This window comes from Mustelus asterias, chromosome 6, assembly GCF_964213995.1.
Source record: "Mustelus asterias chromosome 6, sMusAst1.hap1.1, whole genome shotgun sequence".
Lineage (NCBI taxonomy): Eukaryota > Metazoa > Chordata > Chondrichthyes > Carcharhiniformes > Triakidae > Mustelus > Mustelus asterias.
In genome coordinates this window covers 110,870,160-110,892,977 of record NC_135806.1, presented here as the reverse complement: position 1 = coordinate 110,892,977, position 22,818 = coordinate 110,870,160, and the positions used below count along the sequence as shown (strand labels likewise).

The 22,818-nt window shown below is 43.3% G+C and overlaps 2 protein-coding genes across 5 annotated transcripts in view; one reads left to right on the top strand and one right to left on the bottom strand.

Annotated features, from left to right (window-relative positions):
- LOC144495074 (ceramide transfer protein) overlaps positions 1-22,818 on the top strand; it is a 166,026-nt gene that overhangs the window by 129,957 nt on the left and 13,251 nt on the right. The gene's annotated exons all lie outside the window — the stretch shown is intronic.
- hmgcra (3-hydroxy-3-methylglutaryl-CoA reductase a) overlaps positions 13,611-22,818 on the bottom strand; it is a 35,996-nt gene continuing 26,788 nt past the window's right edge. For both annotated transcript variants that reach the window (XM_078214925.1, XM_078214923.1), the window contains exons 18-20: positions 21,745-21,903; positions 17,892-18,046; positions 13,611-16,387 (exon numbers count right to left, since the gene is read on the bottom strand). In XM_078214925.1, coding sequence (XP_078071051.1) covers positions 16,333-16,387; positions 17,892-18,046; positions 21,745-21,903 — 369 coding nt within the window. In that variant the 3' untranslated portion in view covers positions 13,611-16,332. The remainder of the gene's footprint in view (positions 16,388-17,891; positions 18,047-21,744; positions 21,904-22,818) is intronic.

Here is a 22,818-nt window from a genome sequence, read left to right as displayed (position 1 = left end):
TCAGAAAAACATCACCTTTGACAGTGCAGACCTCCATCCACAGTGTACTGTCGTGTTGGCCTAGACTTTTGAGTTAGTGTCTGGATTGAAACTCAAAGTCTTAACTTTCTGACTCGGGCAAGAGTTGGCAACAGTGAAGTCAGTTTGGTTCCTGCCATCTCCTTATTGCTGGATTGGCTTAACCCTTCACAGGCCAAGAATTTAAATCTGCATCTTCCTGGCCTGTGCGTCTATCTCAGTGCCACACTGCACACTTCAAAGGTATATTGGCGGGAATGAGCAGATGGCAAATGAAGCTCAATACAGAGAAATATGAAATGATTCACTTTGGTGGGAAGAACATGGAGAGACAATCGAAAATAAACTGCGATTCTAAAAGGGGTGCAGGACAAAAGGAGGTGTATATATGAATAAGTAATTGAAGGTGGCAGGAGCAAACAGTATCCTAGGCTTTAGTAGTAGGGGCATAAAGCGTACAAGAACAAGGATGTTGGATTTGTACAAGGCACTGGTTTGGCCTCAGTTGGAGTATTGTGTCCAGTTCTGGGTGCCACAATTCATAGATCATAGAATCCCTACAGTACAGAAAGAGGCCCATCGAGTCTGCACCGACCGCAATCCCACCCAGGCCCTACCCCGACATCCCTACACCACTTATCCCTCTAAACTACGCATCTCTGGACTCTAACGGGCAATTTTTAGCATGGCCAATCAACCTAACCCACACATCTTTGGACTGTGGGAGGAAACCGGAGCACCCGGAGTAAACCCACGCAGACATGAGGAGAATGTGCAAACTCCACACAGACAGCGACCCAAGCCGGGAATCGAACCCAGGTCCCTGGAGCTGTGAAGCAGCAGTGCTAACCACTGCGCTACCGTGCCGCCCAATTCCGTGGAGAGAATGAGAAAGGATTCATTGGAATTCTTCAGTGGAGGAGCTTAGTTATGAAGATAGATTGGAGAGGTTGGGACTGTTTTCCTTGGAGAAGCGAAGGCTGAAAGGAGATTTGATAGAGGCATTCAACATCATGAAGGGTCTGCATCGGGAGAAACTGTTCCTACTTGTGAAAGGATTGAAGCGAGATTGGTGAAGAAATCTAATTGAGAGTGGGAGGCTGGGAACTCAAGTCACCACAAGCCTCAAGTTTCACGTATGCATGGGCTGGAAGCTGGTGACACATGCACAATCTGACAGTTAAAGGATGGTTAAGGTTTGGAATCCACTGCCTGTGTGTGTTGTGGTGGTGAGTTCACTCAGTGTTCAGTAGGGAATTGCACTGTTACCTGACCAGGAAGAATGTGCATGGTTACGGGAAGAATGGCACTAAGGGAATTGCTCATTGGGAGAGTTCATGTAGATATGATGGGCTGAATAGCCTCCTGTACTGTAACATTCCTGTGCTGATGCATTCTGACAATGGTACTCCTGCGTAAAATAGGGGAAATATAAAACTACATGTGACCAGGAGTGGAGCACCATAGTGAGTAAGAGTTCTGTGGAGGGGACAGGGAGGGGTCCCAGTTAATAACAGAGAAAGTGGCTCTGAGCAGAAAAAAGGACTGCGGTTGGCCAACCTTTAAGTTGTGATCCGCAGAAGGATGACCGTGTGTGGCAGGCTATGTCTGGGGTACAAGGTTCCCTTGTGAACAGGGATACTCTGATACACTTGAAGCTGTGCTTGTGGGTTAGTAGTTGAATCCAGGGGAATAGAGTCTTGAGAGGCACGATATAAAGTGGCATCATTGAGGCCGTCTGAGTCAAGTGACTTCTGGTGAGAATAATGAGAGATCTTCAATTGTGAAGACTGGGCTCCCTCATGAGAGAGATGGCGTTACAATGAGATTGGTTACCTCTGTTAACTGACATCTAGGTGGGTTGCTGAGAAATCCATAGAATCTGGAATTCATTATCTACAACAAATTATATGTAACAGTAATAATCGCCTTGATTTTATGGTGATAATGATGAAATTTATCAGTATTTACAGTCATTACTACTCAGAAACTGACAGCAACTTCTGGAATCCACACGTCCACAGTTAGATGTGGAATTGCAGTCGATGTTTCTCTGTTTCTCCATTGGGTGCACTGTTGAAGTCCCCACAGACTGCAATCAATTAAAAATCACTGAACAGAGAAGCTTGCCTTTAAAATAAAAGCAAAATGCTGCAGATGCTGGAATCTGAAATTGAAACAGTGTACTGGAAAAACTCAGCCGCACTGTTAGCAGCTGTAGAGAGGGAAACAGAGTTCATGTTTTGAGTCCAATAGGACATTTTTTCAGAACTAAAAAGAGGTAGAGATGCGAAGGGTTTTCTGCTTTTGAATAAAGGTTAGATGGAGCAAAACAGATCAAGCACAGGTTAGAGGGTAAGGGAAATTAAGATGTAATGAAACTAAAGGCAAAGGGAATGTTAATGATAGAACTAAAGAAACAAAGGATTGGTCTAGAGTAGGTGTGGGGTGAATAGCAGAGTGAGGGTCAGTGCTGTCCAAAAGCAAAAACATACAAAACAAGACACAAACTGACATTTGGGGGTTGGTGAAGAAAAACTTTAAAGTGGAGAAGAGTTCATGGACTGAAGTTGTTGAACTTGATGTTGAGTCCAGAAAGCTGTGAAGTACCTAATTGGGAAAAATGAGGCCCTGTTCTTCCAGCTTGGGTTGTGCTTCACTAGAATAATACAACAGGCCGAGGACAGCACTTGCTCGTGAACTGAGTGAATATGTTCTGTGATGGGGTTATCTGGTCTGCGTTTGAGCTCCCCAGTGTAGAGGAGACCATATTGCAGGAGGCCAATATGTTTGCTAAATTGAAAGAATTAGAAGTAACTTGCTGCTTCGCTTGGAAGGAATGTTTCGAGCCTTTGACAGTGACAGTGTAAGGGTGCAAGTATTATGCCTTCTGCGATTGCATAGGCAATTGCCATGGGAAAGGAGTGGACCAGGGTGTTGCTGAGAGAATGAAAGTTTCCCGATCATTTATTTCAACGCAAAATTTAATTAAAAGCTTACATTTTATAAAGTCATGATGGTACAGGAGGTCATTCAGCCTATTGAGTACATACTAGCTCTCTAATCCAGTTAGTCCCATTCTCCTGCTCTAGTCCCATAATTGCAAGTTTGCTTCCCTCAAACAAAGGATAATCGGTGCATTTTACTTCCTGGTTTGCTTTTTGTGGGAATACTTCAATGTGATTGGCTTCTCACAATCCTTGATGGAATCTCTGTTGCTGGACACTTGGAGAATCCATCCTTTTGGTGAAGGATTTGAACCACACTCCAATAATTTCTAGATCTTTGTGGACAACTTTGAGGTCAGCACAAACACTGTTGCTTCGCCACACCCAGTAAATGAAACTGAGCAGTGAGGTGGTATGATCATGCATTAGTAGCAGCACCATGTTGCGGAGAAGCTCATGTTTGATTTGTGTCTCCAACTCTGATTTGCATTCACTGACAGTTCTGTAGCAAAAGCTGAGTGAGGAGCTAAGCTGCTCATGGCAGTGATGTGGGAACAGAATCTACAGATCTGGAGGAAATAGAAAATGAGTATCATGTTTTCCAATGTTTAAACATTAAATGTTTGAAATGCTAGAAATATTGTGCATGTCACAGGTCCATCATTCCATTTGTCTTCTACCTATAAATTATTCTTTAGCAAAATGTAAATTTTTATTCATCCATTCTGAGCTTTCTTCATTGCCTAACTCAGGAGTTAATATTTTGAGTTGAAACCTATTAAAATCTGTTTATTGCTGTAATTTAGCAGTATTTTGTTAATGTGTGTAAGATGAAATGAGAAGTGGTACTTCCATTGTCTGTAGAGCAATTGCTTTGATTAAACATATTTTATTAATGTGTGTAAAGTAAAATGCGAAGTGGTACTTCCAAAGTCTGCAGAGCAGTCATTTCTACTGCCGGCATCTAAGGGTTAAACTGAATCGTCTGCAACTGAAACGATGGTGCGATCTGATGAAACCTAAGCTGATTGGCTGTGGTATCTCTGCTGATTAGTTCTCTACAAGTACACTAGAGGTGATGTTTTGGAATACTGAAATATATCGTTCCACTTTTCCAGCAGTAATTATTTAAAAATAAACCTTTTAGCAATTTAGTGGATAAACTATTTGTGCCAATAATTTTAATGTATTAATGAGTATTATTCTGATTTTGGAATGAATAGTTTGACAATTTTCCTATGTATCCTATTTATTTTCTTAAACAGAATTTCTGCCACCTTGGTTACTTGTTGGGAAAAATACAAAAACGGTCACTGAAAATCTGTAGCTTCTACTCCCTCTCTTTATATAAACACACCCTCTGGTCCATCTTTTATCTGCTTGGGCAGGGATTTCCTGTATCAGTAGTTGCGGACACAAATTATTGTTGCATCCCTGACACATTGAGAATCTTACAGCAGAGAAAGAGGCCATTCGGCCCAATATGCTTATGCTAGCACAGTAATTCTTTTAAAGTTAATCTTGTGGTGAACCATCGTTGGTTCCCACTGTGGGATTGTTCTAATGGTGTTGTTGGGTTGTTCTAATGTTGTTGTTGGGCTAGGGTGGGATTGATACACCTGTGGTTGTAACTGTTGTGGCACATCCCAGTCGGGCTCCGCCTCCTGGGAGAGGTATAAGACCCCCTGCTCGGGCGGGACCTCTTCAGTCTGGGATAGTGTGTTAAAGTTCTGATAGTTCCATTGTTAGTTAATAAAAGCCTTCTTTTACCGAAGCTTTGTGCCTCGTGTCCAATTGATGCGCATCAATTTTATTAACTAACATTAAACTCTCAACGGAAGAAAAAAAAAGAAAGGAGAGCATGGAGCAAATCCTAAAGCCAGAACGTCTGACGCTAGATCCACGTGCGGTGGGCGCTTCTAACACCTTCGACCACTGGCTGAAGTGTTTTGAAGATTACCTAGCAGCCTCCGCAGCGGTCACCACAGATGATGACAGACTCTGGGTCCTCCATGCGAGGGTAAGCAACATAGTCTACCTCGCGATCCGTGCGGCCACCACTTACCCGAGGGCCCTCGAGCTTTTAAAAAAGCGCTATACGAAACCTCCTAACGAGATCCACGCTCGTTACCTCCTCGCTACACGACGTCGGCAGTCGGGCGAAACCATGGAGGACTACGCCAATGAGCTCTTGCAGCTAGCCAGGGGCTGTGACTGCAAAGCTGTGTCGGCTGAGCAGTACATGTACGACCTCGCCCGAGATGCGTTTGTGGCCGGGGTCGGGTCTTCATACATCCGTCTCAAGCTGCTAGAAAAGGGAAATCTCAACCTGACCCAAGCTATGGAATTAGCTGAAATGCTTGAGGCGGCTTCGAAGAGCTTGGTCCTGTAACCGGAGGACCACGTGGAGACAACGTGGCAGGAGCAGTCGCAAATCCCTCCTCGCCCCACGGGCTTGAAGTGCAGTGTTATGGCGTGCTCCCATGTGGACCAGACGCCGGCTGCAGCCCCATGCGGCCCGCGGTGCTACTTCTGCGGAGGAGCCAAGCATCCACGACAAAAGTGTCCCGCTAAAGCGGTAGTCTGTAACTCATGCGGTAAAAAGGGGCATTATGCGAAGGTGTGCAGATCGAAGCCCAAGAACGGCAGTGCGGCCTGTGACCCTTCGGAATGGGGATCATCACCATCGTCGTCGAAGTACTCACAGGGTTCGTCCACGTGCGAGTCCAGGACGACGCCATTGCAGTCGACGGAGTCGGAGGAGGATGACCACCAGGAGTCGCTACGTTTGGCGCCCTCACCCATGTGCGATTCATGGGGGCGGCCATTTTGGTCGATGATGACCAGGAGCGACCAGCAGGGGTCCTCAGCATCGACCTCAGCTGCCTGCAGTGACGTTCACGGACCAACGGTGGCGTCGATCACCCTGGACCAGGCTAAGCATCACAGGCTTGATTGTTCGATGATGGATATACAGGTAAATGGTTGTGCAATTTATTGTCTGTTTGACAGCGGGAGCACTGAGAGCTTTATTCACCCTGACACTGTGAAGAGGTGTGGACTCCAGATTCAACCTGCCAAACAGACAATCTCTATGGCATCAAGGTCCCGGTCTGTCGCTGTGCTAGGACGTTGTGTGGTAACTTTGAAAGTGCAAGGCACAATTTACGAGCGATACAGGCTCCTTGTGTTGCCGCATCTTTGCGCACCAATTCTCCTCGGACTAAACTTTATGGTCCACATGAAGAGTGTGATCCTACAGTACAGTGGGCCACTCCCTTCGCTGACAGTGGGGGAACAGCTGCAGTCTCCAAATTGTCCAAAGCGCCCCGCCTGCAATCTTTCTACGTTAAAGATCACCACACCCTCTTTATTTCAGAATCTGGTACCAGGCTGCAAGCCCATCGCTACTAAAAGTAGGCATTACAGCACTGAAGATCGGATCTTCATCAGATCTGAGGTTCAGCGACTCCTCAAAGAAGGGATCATACAGCCCAGTGTTAGTCCGTGGAGAGCACAGGTTGTGGTGGTCAAGAGCGGGAACAAACCCCGGATGGTCATTGATTACAGTCAGACCATTAATCGATATACGCAGCTGGATGCGTATCCCCTCCCGCGCATATCTGATATGGTCAATCAGATTGCGCAGTACCGGGTGTTCTCCACCATAGACCTTAAGTCCGCCTACCACCAACTCCCCATTCGCCCAGAGGACCGACACTACACGGCCTTTGAGGTGGATGGTCGTCTGTATCATTTCCTTAGGGTTCCATTTGGTGTCACCAATGGGGTCTCGGTCTTCCAGCGTGCTATGGACCGAATGGTGGACCAGAACAGGCTGCGGGCTACCTTCCCGTACCTGGATAATTTTACCATCTGCGGCCGTGATCAGCAGGACCATGACACAAATCTCCAGAACTTTTTACGCACTGCATCTCGCCTGAATTTGACCTACAACAGGGAGAAGTGCGTATTCCGTACGCGCCGGTTAGCCATCCTGGGATACGTGGTGGAAAACGGGGTCATTGGCCCTGATCCAGACCGTATGCGCCCCCTTGCTGAACTTCCCTTGCCCGCTAGTGCAAAAGCGCTGAGAAGATGCCTAGGCTTCTTCTCCTATTATGCACAGTGGGTCCCCAACTACGCGGACAAAGCCCGTCCGCTTATTAAGTCCACGACTTTTCCACTCACGCCAGAGGCCCAATTGGCCTTCAAGGAATTGAAACACGACATCGCGAAAGCCACGATGCACGCGGTAGACGAATCCATCCCTTTTCAGGTGGAAAGCGATGCATCTGATTTCGCCCTGGCCGCCACACTAAACCAGGCGGGCAGGCCCGTCGCGTTTTTTTCCCGCACCCTCCAAGGCCCCGAAATTCGGCATTCAGCAGTGGAAAAGGAGGCCCAGGCCATTGTGGAGGCCGTCAGACACTGGCGCCATTACCTGGCGGGAAAGCGGTTCACCCTGATCACGGACCAGCGGTCCGTGGCGTTCATGTTCAACAACACGCAGAGGGGCAAGATCAAGAATGATAAGATCTTGCGGTGGAGAATTGAACTCTCCACCTATAACTACGATATCATGTATCGTCCAGGGAAACTCAATGAGCCCTCGGATGCCCTCTCGCGCGGAACATGCGCTACTACGCAGGAGGATCGCTTGAACGCCCTCCATAATGACCTGTGCCATCCTGGGGTCACTCGGCTCTACCACTTTGTCAAAGCCCGCAACCTGCCTTACTCGGTGGAGGACGTCAGGTCGGTGACAAGGAGCTGTTGGATTTGCGCGGAATGCAAACCGCACTTTTACCGACCTGACCGGGCACATTTGGTCAAGGCCACTCGCCCCTTCGAGAGGCTGAGTGTGGATTTTAAGGGCCCCCTTCCCTCAACAGATCGGAACGTGTACTTCCTGAACATAATAGATGAGTACTCCCGGTTCCCGTTTGTTGTCCCCTGCGCGGACACGTCGGCTGCCACGGTGATCAAGGCATTCCGTGATCTTTTTACCCTGTTCGGGTACCCCAGCTATATCCATAGCGACAGGGGCTCGTCGTTCATGAGTAATGACTTGAGGCAATTCCTGCTCTCATACGGGATTGCCTCTAGTAGGACCACGAGTTACAACCCTAGGGGTAATGGACAGGTGGAACGAGAGAATGCTACAGTCTGGAAGGCTGTCCTATTGGCGCTGAAGTCCAAAGGCCTTCCAGTCTCCCGTTGGCAGGAGGTCCTCCCTGATGCGCTTCACTCCATTCGCTCCCTCCTGTGTACGGCAACCAATGCTACTCCCCACGAGAGGATGTTCTCATTCCCTCGGAAGTCGTCCTCGGGGATATCTTTACCAGCCTGGTTGACGTACCCAGGACCCCCCGTCCTGCAAGTCCGACCCCTTGGTCGAACAGGTCCACCACCTCCACGCCAACCCTCAGTATGCCTATGTGGCATATCCTGACGGGCGAGAGGACACAGTCTCGATCCGAGACCTGGCGTCCGCAGGGGACGTAGCAACTCCTGTCGCTCCCATACCCCCAGTGACGAATCCCTTATCCCTTATTTCTCCCCTGGACGTGGCGCGGACAGCATCGGGACCAATGCTTAACAGTTTTACTCCAATGCACAGCTTGCCTGAGCCCCGAAGATCGTCGCCATCGCAGAATGTATCAGGATCCCCTGCACTACCATTTCATCAGGGTCAACCGGCCTGTCAGTCCGTGGGAGAACAGCTGGACGCTGTTTTGGGGAGAACGCCACCGCAAGCACCTACTCCGGTGTCACCGCCGATATTGAGGAGGTCACAACGATGGTGCGGTCCTCCAGACCATCTGAACTTATCTGTTGACATTTTAGTCTGTTTTCGTACCCCGCCGGCCTTTGTTCTCAAAGAAGGGGTGAATGTGGTGAACCATCGTTGGTTCCCACTGTGGGATTGTTCTAATGTTGTTGTTGGGCTAGGGTGGGATTGATACACCTGTGGTTGTAACTGTTGTGGCACATCCCAGTCGGGCTCCGCCTCCTGGGAGAGGTATAAGACCCCCTGCTCGGGCGGGACCTCTTCAGTCTGGGATAGTGTGTTAAAGTTCTGATAGTTCCATTGTTAGTTAATAAAAGCCTTCTTTTACCGAAGCTTTGTGCCTCGTGTCCAATTGATGCGCATCAAATCTTCCCAGAGAAATACAAGACTTTTTTCAAGTCACAGGTTTAGCTCTTTAATTCAAAACCTATTTAGTTAATGATTTGATCTGATCTTGGTTTTGATTTTTAAAAGAAGGTAGCAAAAGTGGAGATGGAAAGTGTAGCGACTCAGGAAGTGTGGAGTCTTGAAAAGGCATGTGTTTGGATCCTTTAGCCCATCAAATCTTGAATATTTCTGTTGCAGAAGCATTGGATAGACCGAACGATCTTCCAGTTTGTGCTTAATATTTTGAATGATATTGTAATGAGGCCAATGCCGTGGGATTTTAAAACTGACTTCAGCCAGTGATTTATGTCCAAGAGGATTTCAGATGGTAGGTTAATCACTTGAAAATTAATTTCATTTTTCCCCCTCCAAAGATGTTGTCTGACCTCCTGAGAATTTCCAGCATTTTCTGTGTTTAGATTCATATAGGTAAGGAAAGTTATAACCTGCCTCATCAATCCTTCAATCTCTAACCACATTCTACACTCTTGCATAATGATAGCTGTTTCATTCAGTGGATTTTTTCAGGCAAATGTCAAAGAATGCAGATTAGTTAATTATTTATCGCTGCTGTGTAATTGGTAGGGTTTCCTGCTAGGACAGGCAGCTGTTAGCTTTGTCATTCCCAAATAGCCAGTTGGACATAATAAATGAGGAGGCAATGCAGTGTCTGTGTCACCTCAGTCAGTGTTTTAGATATGATTGTGAAGAATACTTTTTGAATCAACATCAGTGTGAGTATGAACATCAAAGCAAAAAGTTAGAAATACATTAGGACAGCTATTCCTGATTCTTCAGTTTCCTACTTTGTTGAGTTACATAGAACATAGAACATTACAGCGCAGAACAGGCCCTTCGGCCCACGATGTTGCACCGACCAGTTAAAAAAAAAAACTGTGACCCTCCAACTTAAACCAATTTCTTTTCGTCCATGAACCTATCTACGGATCTCTTAAACGCCCCCAAACTAGGTGCATTTACTACTGATGCTGGCAGGGCATTCCAATCCCTCACCACCCTCTGGGTAAAGAACCTACCCCTGACATCGGTTCTATAACTACCCCCCCTCAATTTAAAGCCATGCCCCCTCGTGCTGGATTTCTCCATCAGAGGAAAAAGGCTATCACTATCCACCCTATCTAAACCTCTAATCATCTTATATGTTTCAATAAGATCCCCTCTTAGCCGCCGCCTTTCCAGCGAAAACAATCCCAAATCCCTCAGCCTCTCCTCATAGGATCTCCCCTCCATACCAGGCAACATCCTGGTAAACCTCCTCTGCACCCTCTCCAAAGCCTCCACATCCTTCCTGTAATGTGGGGACCAGAACTGCACACAGTACTCCAAGTGCGGCCGCACCAGAGTTGTGTACAGTTGCAACATAACGCTACGACTCCTAAATTCAATCCCCCTACCAATAAACGCCAAGACACCATAGTGGATTCTGTTATGTTTATTTATAGTGGATTCTGGATGTTTATTTCCCTCAGAACTCTTCATCATAAAATCAGTTGGATGTTATTGAAAAGAATTACAATGATTCCCAAAACTTGCATTGTTTGGAACATACACTTTAAAATGTTTGGAACAGATGCTTTTAATGTTAAGTGAAGGACCACTTTCTTTCTAAACTGTTACTTCTGCTTATTCTTAATTAACCTGTCTGAAGCTGTTTGTCTTGTGCTTTTCAGGACAGATGCAAAAATGTCATTTTAAATGTCATTTCAAAGGGTGCAACACACAAACTGCATGGGAAAGGACTTGCTGATTGGCAAGTGGGCTTTGTTCCTGCCCTTTGAAGGTCCAGACATCGTGGCTTTTCTAGTTGAACAAAGTATGGGGGATAATAACCCCCTGGTGGTATTCTCCATGGCAACACCTTGACCAGGGTGTGTCTATTGGGAAGGAAGGAATTGCCACATGAGATGGACAAACAAAGATGCAAGAGGTTCTAAGATGACAAATAACTTGTTGGCAATTTTTTTGTACAAAAGCCCCCCCAAAATTTTGATTTTGTCATGTGTATTGGGATACAGTGGAAAGTATTTTTTCTTGTGAACTATATAGACAAAACACACCATTCAGAAGAACATAAGAAATAGGAGCAGGAGTAGGCCATTCTCTTGAATACATTGTGACCTGGCCTCCACAGCCTTCGTGGTTGAGAATTCCACAGGTTCACTATCCTTTGAGTAAATAAATCTTTCCTCATCTCAGTCTTAAAATGGTCTACTCTGTATCCTGAATCTGGCCCGTGGTTCTAGATTCCACTCACCAGGGCAAATGCAAGAGTGCCAAATTTCAACAACAGTTCCGATCACAGGAGAAGAGGGCGCAGATCAGTCTGATTTGCTGAGGTTGCGATCTGTTATGAAAGCCACACCACTTGCTTGTCAGGAAGTCCCAAAGGTCTTTGCAGGTTTTGCTCATGTGCAGACCGAGAGCAGGCTGCAGAGCTGCAGCTTTGTTCTTTGGTTGAGAACTAGAACACACTGCTTGTGCAAAAACCTGGGTCAGATGATCATTCATTGGGTGGGTGGGTGGGTGGGTGGGTGGGTGGGTGTGGTGCAAGTTGAAGCACCATAGTCAGCAAGGGACCCCATGGCTACACTATCTATTTGGACATTGTTAAAACAACTCAACTGCACAAGCTAAGTTTGTATATTCAATGAATACAAATTCAGACAATGGTAACACATCTATATTGCTGTGATAGAAAAATGCAGCACAAATGTCAATGGCTTTCTTTGAAGGCATATTTGTAAATAAGCTTGCAATATTCAACAGGTAGACAGGGACTTGAAACATTTAGCTGTTTTTCCTCTCCACAGATACTGCCAGACCGATTTTTCCAGCACTTTAAAAAAATTTCCAGCATCTACAGTATTTTGCATTTATATTTAAAGATAGACAAGGTGTTGCTATCAATAGTAGATCACGTATGGTCTTTGCAAAGGTGAAGTAATCTCTCACCCTGTAAGTGGAAAACTAAGAACTGGTTGTAATAATTCACTCAACCAGTTGGCTCAATGTTATGCAGAACTGGTCATTGAATATAGGGTGTAATGGGGATCCTTTTTATCTGTCTTTGGCAGCTAATTAATACATCAACATAGTGAGCCATTAGGGACAAGGCAGCTTGTTACTCTTACACAAGTCTAACAACTTTTTGTTTGCTTTTAAGCAAAGTTCATGCTTAATGGCAGATCTAATACAAAGTTGGAATCATCAAGAATGTGCATTTTGTCAACAAAATATTTGTTCAGAATGATTACTCCAATCCCTTCATCATTCATGCAAATATCTGGGTTGGTCCTGCAGCTTTATAATTACACATCTGAAAATCAGACGTCATTTGGCATTTCACAATTTGCATGCATAGGCACACATTCAAGGACAGCCTCTTGGATGCTGGTTTGTGATGTTATAGCTGAGAACAGAATTCAAATTTGGCCACTTGATGTGGGATGGAGGAACTAAGTTGAAGATGTGTGCCAGGATAAACTCTTCACTTTTGGAGAGTACATAATCAGACAAATTCGCTATATGTTTAGCAACACCTTTAATGGTGGTGCTGAAATATTTCTGCTCGAGTGAGGTTACAATGCAGGCATCTATTGGGGCAATAGTGACACAAATGGATCAAACAAAAAAAATGAAAGCTGCATACTTCAGACCAAGTGTTATGCTCAAATCTCATCTTGTATGAATGCTCACTCTATTGTGGTATTATGTCTCACCTCAGCACAGTCAACACACTTGTACTCTGGCATTAACTTGGGTCCAATACACAGAAATTCAATCAAAAATGTATTATTCATTTCAAAATACCCTAGAAAGGCAAAGTATATCACTCTGCAACTAAGTGGTATTTTCCACTAACAATGCTGTTGTCAGTCCATATAGGCATTCTGCTTACCAATTAAGCAACATTGTGTGTGGATTCCACTGCCAGGTGCATCCCAATCAATGAATGGCCAATCAAATCAAACACCATATTTCTTTAGTTGTTCATAATGGGTAGAGTACATACTATACTTAACCAGTCCATTCTTGTGAAACACCTACTGTTTGATTCCACATTTGGGACAGACTTGCTGAACAAGCCAAGTGTGCCAATAGCTAAATAACCAACTTCTCCCTCTCATATCAAGGATCTGCAGTGACCCATTCTTTTTGAATTACCCAGTCTATAGTTCTCTTTTGCCTTCCCCAAGGCACAAACTCGGTCAACCAATCAACACCCTTTTCTCCTGTAGTAGGAATTAAGATTGTTTAAAATGACATTTTTGCATTTGTCTTGATGAGTTAAAGATGGAATGCTTCATGTCTCTTTTCAGAAAAATTTGGAAATATTAGGGACTGATTAAATATTTAAAAGTCTAGTTTGATTAGTGATCAATAGCAGAGACATACATTCTATACAAAATACTGAAATAAAAGTTTAAATAGACTTTTTTTTTACAAAAATGTGTTTAATGAACAGGTCTTCACATTGTAAAAGCACTTACTAGAATTGTGCTATACTGGTAGTTATTTTCAATCTGCTTTTCATTCGCAAAAAACCCAGCATTTTTACAATTTAAATACATCACAGTACAGTCACAATTTTGATATAGTTTTAAGCATATGAAGTGTCTCAGGGCTGAGTCTATATACATTATGTCCCATTAGGTAGTGTACAACACCAGCACCAACCAGAAGTCAGTATATATATATTAATTTACTGTTCAAAGAGCAGTAGAGAAAATAGTTAGGTATTCATCCACTAGGGATGTTTTCTTTGCAGCAGAACGAACAAAAAAATCAGTTTAATGCATCTGTTTTCAACTGTGTAGTTTACACGGAGCAGTGCCAAGTTAGACCCTTCAAGTGCCTGACCTGTTTTACAGTAGTGCTGCCAAATGCTTTAGCATTTTTGATTGGTAAAGAGTCCTTGGATGTGATCTCAATCATGCAGTGTTTGCATGCGTACTTCAAACTCGTAAAATGAGAGAGCGCAGTTTTTTTAAAATCCGGGAATTTATACTTACTGGTTAAAGAATGCTTTAACTGTAAATGTGAAGGATTAATGGATATGGTGCATTTAATTTTGTCAAATGTATTTTTTTTAAGCAATGTTGACATAGCAAATGGCAGGATAATCACAAATTCTATTGGACAACACTATTCCATGCACCGTCATGTGAATCATTCAAGGTAGCAACATTGCACATTTACTACAATTTCAAATACCTGGAAAAGTTGGTACAAGAGTTTAGATATTTATTATTGCAGTCAAAGTAAAGGCATGGTGCATCTTTTCAGCAGAAATGTTCAAACCCTCCCCAGCACATTAGGATGTTAAAAGACAATTTAATCTGGAAGTAGATCATTTTAACTACAAAAGTAGCACTTTAAATGTCCACAGAATAGGGTGGGAGGGGGGTTGCTTCATAAAATCAGACTGGCATTTCATTTTGTGCACACAAACCTTGCTATCTATGGATAGATAGAATGATTTGCATATAGATTAGTTAAATGTAGAGTAGTTCAAGAAATTGCCTATAATGGAATAACAATATAAAAATCACCCAATTTTGGATGAACAAACAAAAAACATTCATTAATGTCAAATGCTGAAAGGACATACACCAGGCAGCAATGTTCCCGGCCAAATGCAAGGTTAGAAGCTCCTAAAAAATGGGATAGCTGGCAATTTATGCTGAAGTATAGGGAGACTTCCCAGTGCATTTCTCATTTCCATATGCCAGAACAGATCTAGTGTAAACATTTGAAATCCTAAATTAGTACCAAGAGCACCAAATATGCACCACATTCCTCCAAGAATTAACATTAAAGTTTGAAACCAAACATGAGTTTAATGTGAAAGTTGTTCTATTTTTTATGCAAATCATTGATGCTGTAAAGATGCAAAATAGTCAATCCAAGAACAGCAAAGAGAGACTGCGAGATTTGGTTGTGCCTAATCTGAGACAAAATAATGATAGCTTGGTTAGAGCTGGTGTAAATTCAGAAAACATGTGAGACCTTCACTTTAACATGAGGTGGAATCAAGCTGATGAGCAGAGATTTCAGAAAGAGCACAAAGGTCAGGGAGATTCCAATTAAAAACTAGGTATAAGTTTCACCCAGATTTTATTGATTTTTGTGCCACACACACACTGGTCAGGTAATTCCAGGTCAATTATTGGCTAACATTCAATGTAGTTTTCAAACATGCAGCTCCTAGGATCAGTAGACTACTTCAGGTGGCTGACATTAAAATGGTGGGTTAAAATTCTGCTTTCCTCAAGCTACACTTGTATTAGTACCAAGAGGCAGGGAATGTTTTACATTCACATCATCATAAATTCTGGCAGCAGTTTTTAAATCAGTTTTGCCTTGTTTGAAAAAAGGCTGTAATTTCTATACTGACCATGCTTGAAAAACTAAATTTGTTTTTGGCAAAAGCTAACACCTGAATCCAATCTGTACTGATAGTTGGAGTTAGGGGTAGACTGGATGAAGTATTACAAAATGTGTTAAACTCAAACAATTCTGCATTCTGACTTTTAGCCACTCGAGAGATTTGAGTGTCAATGTACTGGATATCTTGGGCATGTAACTCTAATTTCTCCTGAGAAGACATGACAGAGAGCAATATACATTGCACAAAGTGAACTAAATTTTCAAAAAAAACAAATCTATCTCATTCTGACAAGATGAACCAAGAGAAAACAAGGGCTGACAACCAGGAGTTTTGTTTTTAATCATGAGAGACTGCTATACTGTCCAGTAATTCTTTCACTCAAGACACTGGTTATTGCAAGCTTTGAAATCAAGTCAACTTCAAAAATACATATAAATAACTTAAAAGACACAAAGCCTTCATAAGACCATCAGAATAAACAGGAATAGCAAACATTCACAAGGTCCTTTTATTTTGTAGTTTCTTCCCATGTTCTGTTCCACAGGCTACTTAGTCCTATGTACCACTGTACAATTTCTGATTACACCACTGGATACTGGTACTTTTGCTTTGGGAGTAACCCTTGTGCATTCAGATATACTGGTTGAAGCAATAACATTCCAGCAATCCTGCAAATTGATCATGAAGAAATGCCAAACTGTCCCGTTATTTTAAAAGGGAAAAATCCAAAGCATCTTTCCAGTGAATCCCTTTGTGTTGCAATCCTACAGCGATCAAGCTGCTTTCTTCGTACAGCTGCCAGGGAGCTCCTGGAGATTAACCTTTGACCTGTAGAAACCAGATTTAACCACAATTATTAGGATCACCAAGTGATCTCTGCATGCTGTAGGCCCAACTAAGATCCAGGGTGGGGGGGGGCAATTAAAAAAAAATCGTTCATTCATGGAACATGGGTGTCACTGACTGGCCAGCATTTATTGATGTGGAGATGCAGTCTCCTGGTGTTAAAACTCTTACTGAGCATTTATTTCCCATCCCTAGTTGAGAGTCAGCCACATTGCTGTGGCTCTGGAGTCACATGTAGGCCAGACCAGGCAAAGACGGCAGATTTCCATTAGTGAACCAGATGGGTTTTTCTGACAATTGACAATGGTTTCATGGTCATCAGTAGATTTTTAATTCCAGATTTCTCTTTTTTGAATTCAAATTCCACCATATGCTGTAGGAGGATTTGAACGAGGGTCCCCAGAACATTAGCTGAGTTTCTGGATTAATAGTCTAGCGATAATACCACTCGGCCATCACCTCCCCATTTGCTTCCATGTTGTTACTTGAACCAATAAATATAAATTAACTTTCTTGCCAATTTTCTCATTTAAAGAGGTATCGATTTCTTGCTGAACTATAGTTTTCAGGGTGCTCACCACTCTTATCTCTCACATGCAATCATTATGTTTGTCTCTCCAATGTGAGTGAACCATTCAACAGGGAATTGCACTCCAGTTCTCATGTAACATATGAACTTCCAGTATGGAATTGGATTGTGACTAAGGACAGGAACCCTCACAGATTACTCCCTTCAGCATTGATGGGTAGATCTGTAGGGCCCAACAGTGATCCTTGCTGAGACACGCCAAGTCAGCAGTGACCAGGGATCAAACTTGGGCCTTCCTGGTCAGCCATTAATTGAATAAACTCAATGAGCTAGCAGTGGGCAGGGCTGCTGAGGACTTCTCGACTTCTGAAATTATGAGAAACCTACTGGTTTGGTTGACTGCATGCGATGGTGAGGTTAGGATATGCTGACTGATCCACTCTAAGCAGATGGTGAGGGCACTATAAACATCCTTAGCATCCCACTGGAGAAAACAATGAAATAAAGACTTTTGGACTCATTCCTGGTTGCAATCCAGTGACCCCTTTGAATTTGGCTTGGGTACACTTCCCCTTTATTGTGGTAAAATGTCTGCTGGCACTTGCCACTGAATTACGTGCATTAAGGACACATTGGGTAAGGTTCCAGAAGACCATCATCCATGACACTGGATTCCAAGTGTAAAAACTTCCTGGAACTTGGGGGGGGGGGGGGGGCGAAAAAAGGAATCAGCAGTCAGAGGGGAAGGAGGTTTAAAGAAAGCAAAAGGAGCACCTTAATATATCACAATTCAACTGTGTTATGGTTTTTTTAAAAATGGAAGCAAAGCCACCCAGTACCCCAGCACAATGGGCTGAATTAGCCTTCCTCGATGCCAAGGCATTAATGATTGTTTTAAATGCATACACATGATTTTCAAACAATTACTAGCAAAAATGTTAAATGAAAACACGTTACCTGTTGTGGATCATATGGCTCTTTACCAGATGTCCTGCTGCAAGTGCTGCCATGAGAGACAGCTCCCCTGCCAACACTGTACCACAAACTATCTCTGCCAGCTGACGTGCATTTTCACCAGGAAACACTTTACTTGCACCCTGAACACCAAGCATCTGTGAGAAGAAAACAAGCTTGTGTATTTCTTTTAAACAAAATCTTTCATTAGATCATAGAATCCTACAGTGCAGGAGGCGGCCATATGGCCCATCGAGTTTACACCAACCACAATCCCACCCAGGCCCTATCCTCATAATCCCATGCACTTACCCTAGCTAGTCCCCCTCACATTCAGGGGCAATTTAGCATGGCCAATCCACCTAACTCGCACATCTTACGCACAATATGCCTCATTGTCTACTTCAATTAGCACACAGGAGCCCAGAATGTCTGTGCCCATAATTCAAATAGGTGGTGCCATTGGCAAGGCCAGCATTTTATTACCCATCTCTAATTGACCTTGAATTAAGCGGCTTACTAGGGCATTTCAAAGGGCAGTGGCTGTGGATTGGGTGTCACATATAGGCCAGACTGGGTAAGGATAGTAGATTTCATAGGAATATAGAAAATAAAAGCAGGTGGTGACTGTTCGGCCCTTCTGAGCCTTTTGCACCATCATTATGATCATGGCTGGTCATCCAGCTCAACAGCCTGATCGTCCCTCCCCCCCATATTCTTAGATATAGTACTTGGGACTAAAAGGATCAAACTGTTTCTTAAAAACATACAATGTTTTGGCCTCAACTACTTTGTGGTAGCGAGTTCCACAGGCTTACCAATCTCGGTAAAGAAATTTCTCCTCACCTCTGTTCTAAATGGTCTATCCTGTATCTTCAGACTGTGGCTCCTGGTTCTGGACATCCCCACCACTGGGCACATCCTTTTTGCATCAACCTGATCTAGTCCTGTTAGAATTTTATAGGTTTCTATGAAGGACATTAGTGAACAAGGTGGGATTTTAGATACGGACTAGCTTGATATTCCAAATTAATTCACTGAATGCAAATTCCAACAGCTGCTATAGTGAGATTTGAATGCACGCCCACAAGCCATGAACCTGGGCTTTCAGGTTATTAGTCAAATGACATTACCACTACACCCAAAAGAAAAAATGCTGTAAAATCTCAGCAGGTCTGGCAGCATCTGTAAGGAGAGAAAAGAGCTGATGTTTTGAGTGAAAATGACCCTTTGTCAAAGCTAAAAGGCATAGAAAGTGGGAGATATTTATACTGCAGGGTGAGGAAATGAATGATGAGTCATAGCCACAGAAACCAGGGGAAAGGCTGCTAATGGCAGTCCATAGAGAGAATAAAAGGTGTGAATGGCCAAACAGCAGAGAAGCTATAATCAGAGGGCAAGCTGTGACAGATGATGTTGGGGAGGGGAAATGGGTGGGAGAGGGGTAAAATTGAGAAAAAGGGGTCAAGGGGAAGCAAAGGGAGAAAAAAGGTAAGGAAAGTGGAGATAAAATAGGGGGAAAGAAAAATAAAGACAATAAAACAAAGCGAATACCCAGTCTACGCTTGGTCTCTCCAATATGGAGGAGACCACATTGGGAGCAGCGAATGCAATAGACCAAATTGAAAGAGGTGCAAGTGAAACGCTGCTGGACCTGGAATGAATGTTTTGGACCTTGGATGATAAGCATGGAAGAGGTAAAGGGACAGGTGTTACATCTTCTGCGATTGCATGGGAAGGTGCCATGGATGATGGGAGAGGTGTTGGGTATAGTGGAGGAGTGGACTAGGTTACCCTGGAGGGAACGGTCTCTGCGGAATGCTGACAGAGGGAGTGAAGGGAAGATGTGTTTGGTGGTGGCATCACACTGGAGTTGGCGAAAATGACATTATGCTTTGCATACGGAGGCTGGCGGGATGAAATGCGAGAACAAGGGGAACTCTATCCTTGTTCTGGGAGGGAGGGGAGGGTCGTGGTGCAGGAGATGGACCGCATGCTGTTGAGGGCCCTGTCGACAACTGAAGATGGGAAACCACGGTTGAGGAAGAAGGAGCACATATAGGAGCAGCCTTTCTCTTGTTTTTGTAGCTATGACTCATCTTTCATTCCCTCACCCTGCAGCATAAATATCTCCCATTTTCTATGCCTTTTAGCTTTGACAAAGAGTCATCTGGACTCGAAACGTCAGCCTTTTCTCTCTCCTTACAGATGCTGCCAGACCTGCTGAGATTTTCCAGCATTTTCTTTTTTGGCTTCAGATTCCAAGCATTTGCAGTAATTTGCTTTTACCACTATGCCATCATCTAAGGCCCCACCTACATTGGTTAGGCGAACAAAAGATTCTACACCCCTATTCCAAGAAAAACATTAGTGTTTCCCTGGTGTCTTGTTTACCATATCAGGTTGTTAATCTTTTGCCTTATCTGTTGGGACCTTCCTCTGTCTGAGTAATCGGATACCAGTCATTACACTTTATTTTGGAATGTTCTCCAGATGTGAAAGGAGTTATATTAAGAAAATAATTACTTGAGCTAAAAATATAATTCCATCTTTTCCATTTGGAACATCATAGCTAGTCTGTGCTTTGTGAACTAACTTTTGTTTCAAAATCTATTTTGTGAGGATGTAACTAGTATGGTAGATAATGGGGAATTCTAGTATGTCTGGATTTCCAAAAGGCATTTGATAAGGTGTCACATAGCCGGTAAATTAGACAAAATAAGGGCTCAGGAAGTTGGGATCATATATGAACACAGACAGAGGATTGGTTAATGGATGGAAAACAGAGAATGGGCATAAACGAGGTTTTTTCAAGTTGGCAGGTTGTGACTAGAGAATGCCGAGGATCAATAATGGGACCTCGGATGTTTATAATCTACATTAGATTGTAAGAGGAGAGTGGGAGTAATGTATCTAGGTTTGCTGATGATACCAAGTCAGGTGGAAAGGGAAGCTGTGGGGAGGACACAGAGGATGAAATGAGATATAGACAGGTTAGGCAAGAAGGCAGCAAGATGGCAGATGGAGTATAATATTGGAAAGTGTCAAGTTTTTTTACACTGGTTGCAAGAATAAAAAAACAATTAAAAAAGGTTAGAAACTTGAGGTGTGCTTGTGCAAGGAACTTAAAAGTCAGCAAGCCATTAGAGGTAAACAGCACGTTAGCCTTTATAGCCTGGGGATTGAAGGACAAGAATGAAGACATTTTGCTACAATTATACAGGACTTTGATGAGACCACATCCAGAATACTGTGTGCAGTTCTGGTCTTCATACTGAAGGAAGGATATACTTGCACTGGAGGCAGTACTGCAAAGGTTCAAATTGGTCCCCGGGATGAAGGGATTATCCTATGATGAGAAGCGGAGTAAATTGGGTTTATATTTTCTGCTGTCTAGAAGAATGAGGCGCAATCGCATCAAAAACTACAACATTCTGAAGGGTACATTGGACACAAATTGTTTCTGCTGGTCAAGGCATCTAGAATACAGGGACAGTGTCTCAGGAAAAGGACTGAGGAGGAGGAGAGAAAAAAAGTTATGAATCTTTGGAATTTTCTACCCAGAGGGTTGTAGATGCCCCATTGTTGAATATATTTAAGGCTGGGATAGATAAATTTTGGATCTCTCAGAGTATAAAGGGATATGGGCTGGAAAATGGAGTTGAAGCCCAAAATCAACCATGATCATTCTGAATAGTGGAACTGGCTCAATGGGCTGTGTGGTCTGCTCCTGCTCCTATTTCTTGTGTTCCTCGTTTTCTTTCAAATGCCTTGGTTTAGTTAACGGATGACAATCCTCATCTTTAGTAAGAAATTGAACTGCATTAAGAACAAAACATACACGCGGAATCCTCACCTGCAGGCAGGTTTGTTGTGGCGGCAAGTTGGTCCCTCCTCCAACAGTACCAACCTCTATGGATGGCATGGTACAGCTGATGTACAAATCTTCATTACTGATGCCAGTTGATTCCATTAATGTAATACAATTTGAACTACTAACATTCTGGGCTGGGTCCTAAACATAGAAAAACATAGCATCAACTCCTGTTTGTACAGTGTGTAGGCATCTGCAAATTACAACAAAAAAAACTGGGCAGATTGAAGAGATTGAGTTGTGAGCAACTAACCCCAGATTATGTTTCTTCATCAACATTTTACAAACCACCTGTGTGCATGTTTAAAGCTTAACTGGACCAAGAAGTTATATTCAGAGTGGCAACACCCTGGTTCTCTGCGCAAATTAGACGGCCAATCACAGAAGTAGTTTTAAGGGGTCAAAGTCCGTGATTTGCAATCATTCACAGCCTATTTTATATTTCAGAATTATTACAGGAAGTGATTTTTTTTTTTAAGATTCTACCGCAGAAAGGCAACTATGTAAATTTGCGAATGGGGTTATTTTAAAAATATGAGTGTGTATTTTTTCATTACTCATTCTTTCATTAGATGTGGGTGTTACTGGCAAGGCCAGCATTTGTTGCACATCGCTAATTGCCCTTGAACTGAGTGGCTTGCTGGGCCATTTCAGAGGCAATTAAGAGTCAACCACATTTTTGTAGGCCAGACTGGGTAAAGATGGCAGATTTCCTTCCTTAAAAGGACATGAATGAAACATGGGTTTTTAACGACAGTAGGTGATAGTTTCATGGTCACCATTACTGAGAGGGTCTTGGAAAGACTAGCAAAAGGTGGATTGCAGTCTCTTGAAGCAAGATCGCTACTCTATTTACTTTCTGGTTTCTGATGACATGTTAAAAGTAAATAATGGATAGGCTCCAACAGTCTAGTATAGTTCTCAATAAATACTCACTGGTAGGGTAGGGTAGCATAGCATTAGACAGTTTTAAACAAGAGGTTTCTACCAAAACCAGAGCATTTCATTACAAAATTACCTCAGTTTCCAACTTAACAATAAAGCCTAAATTAACAT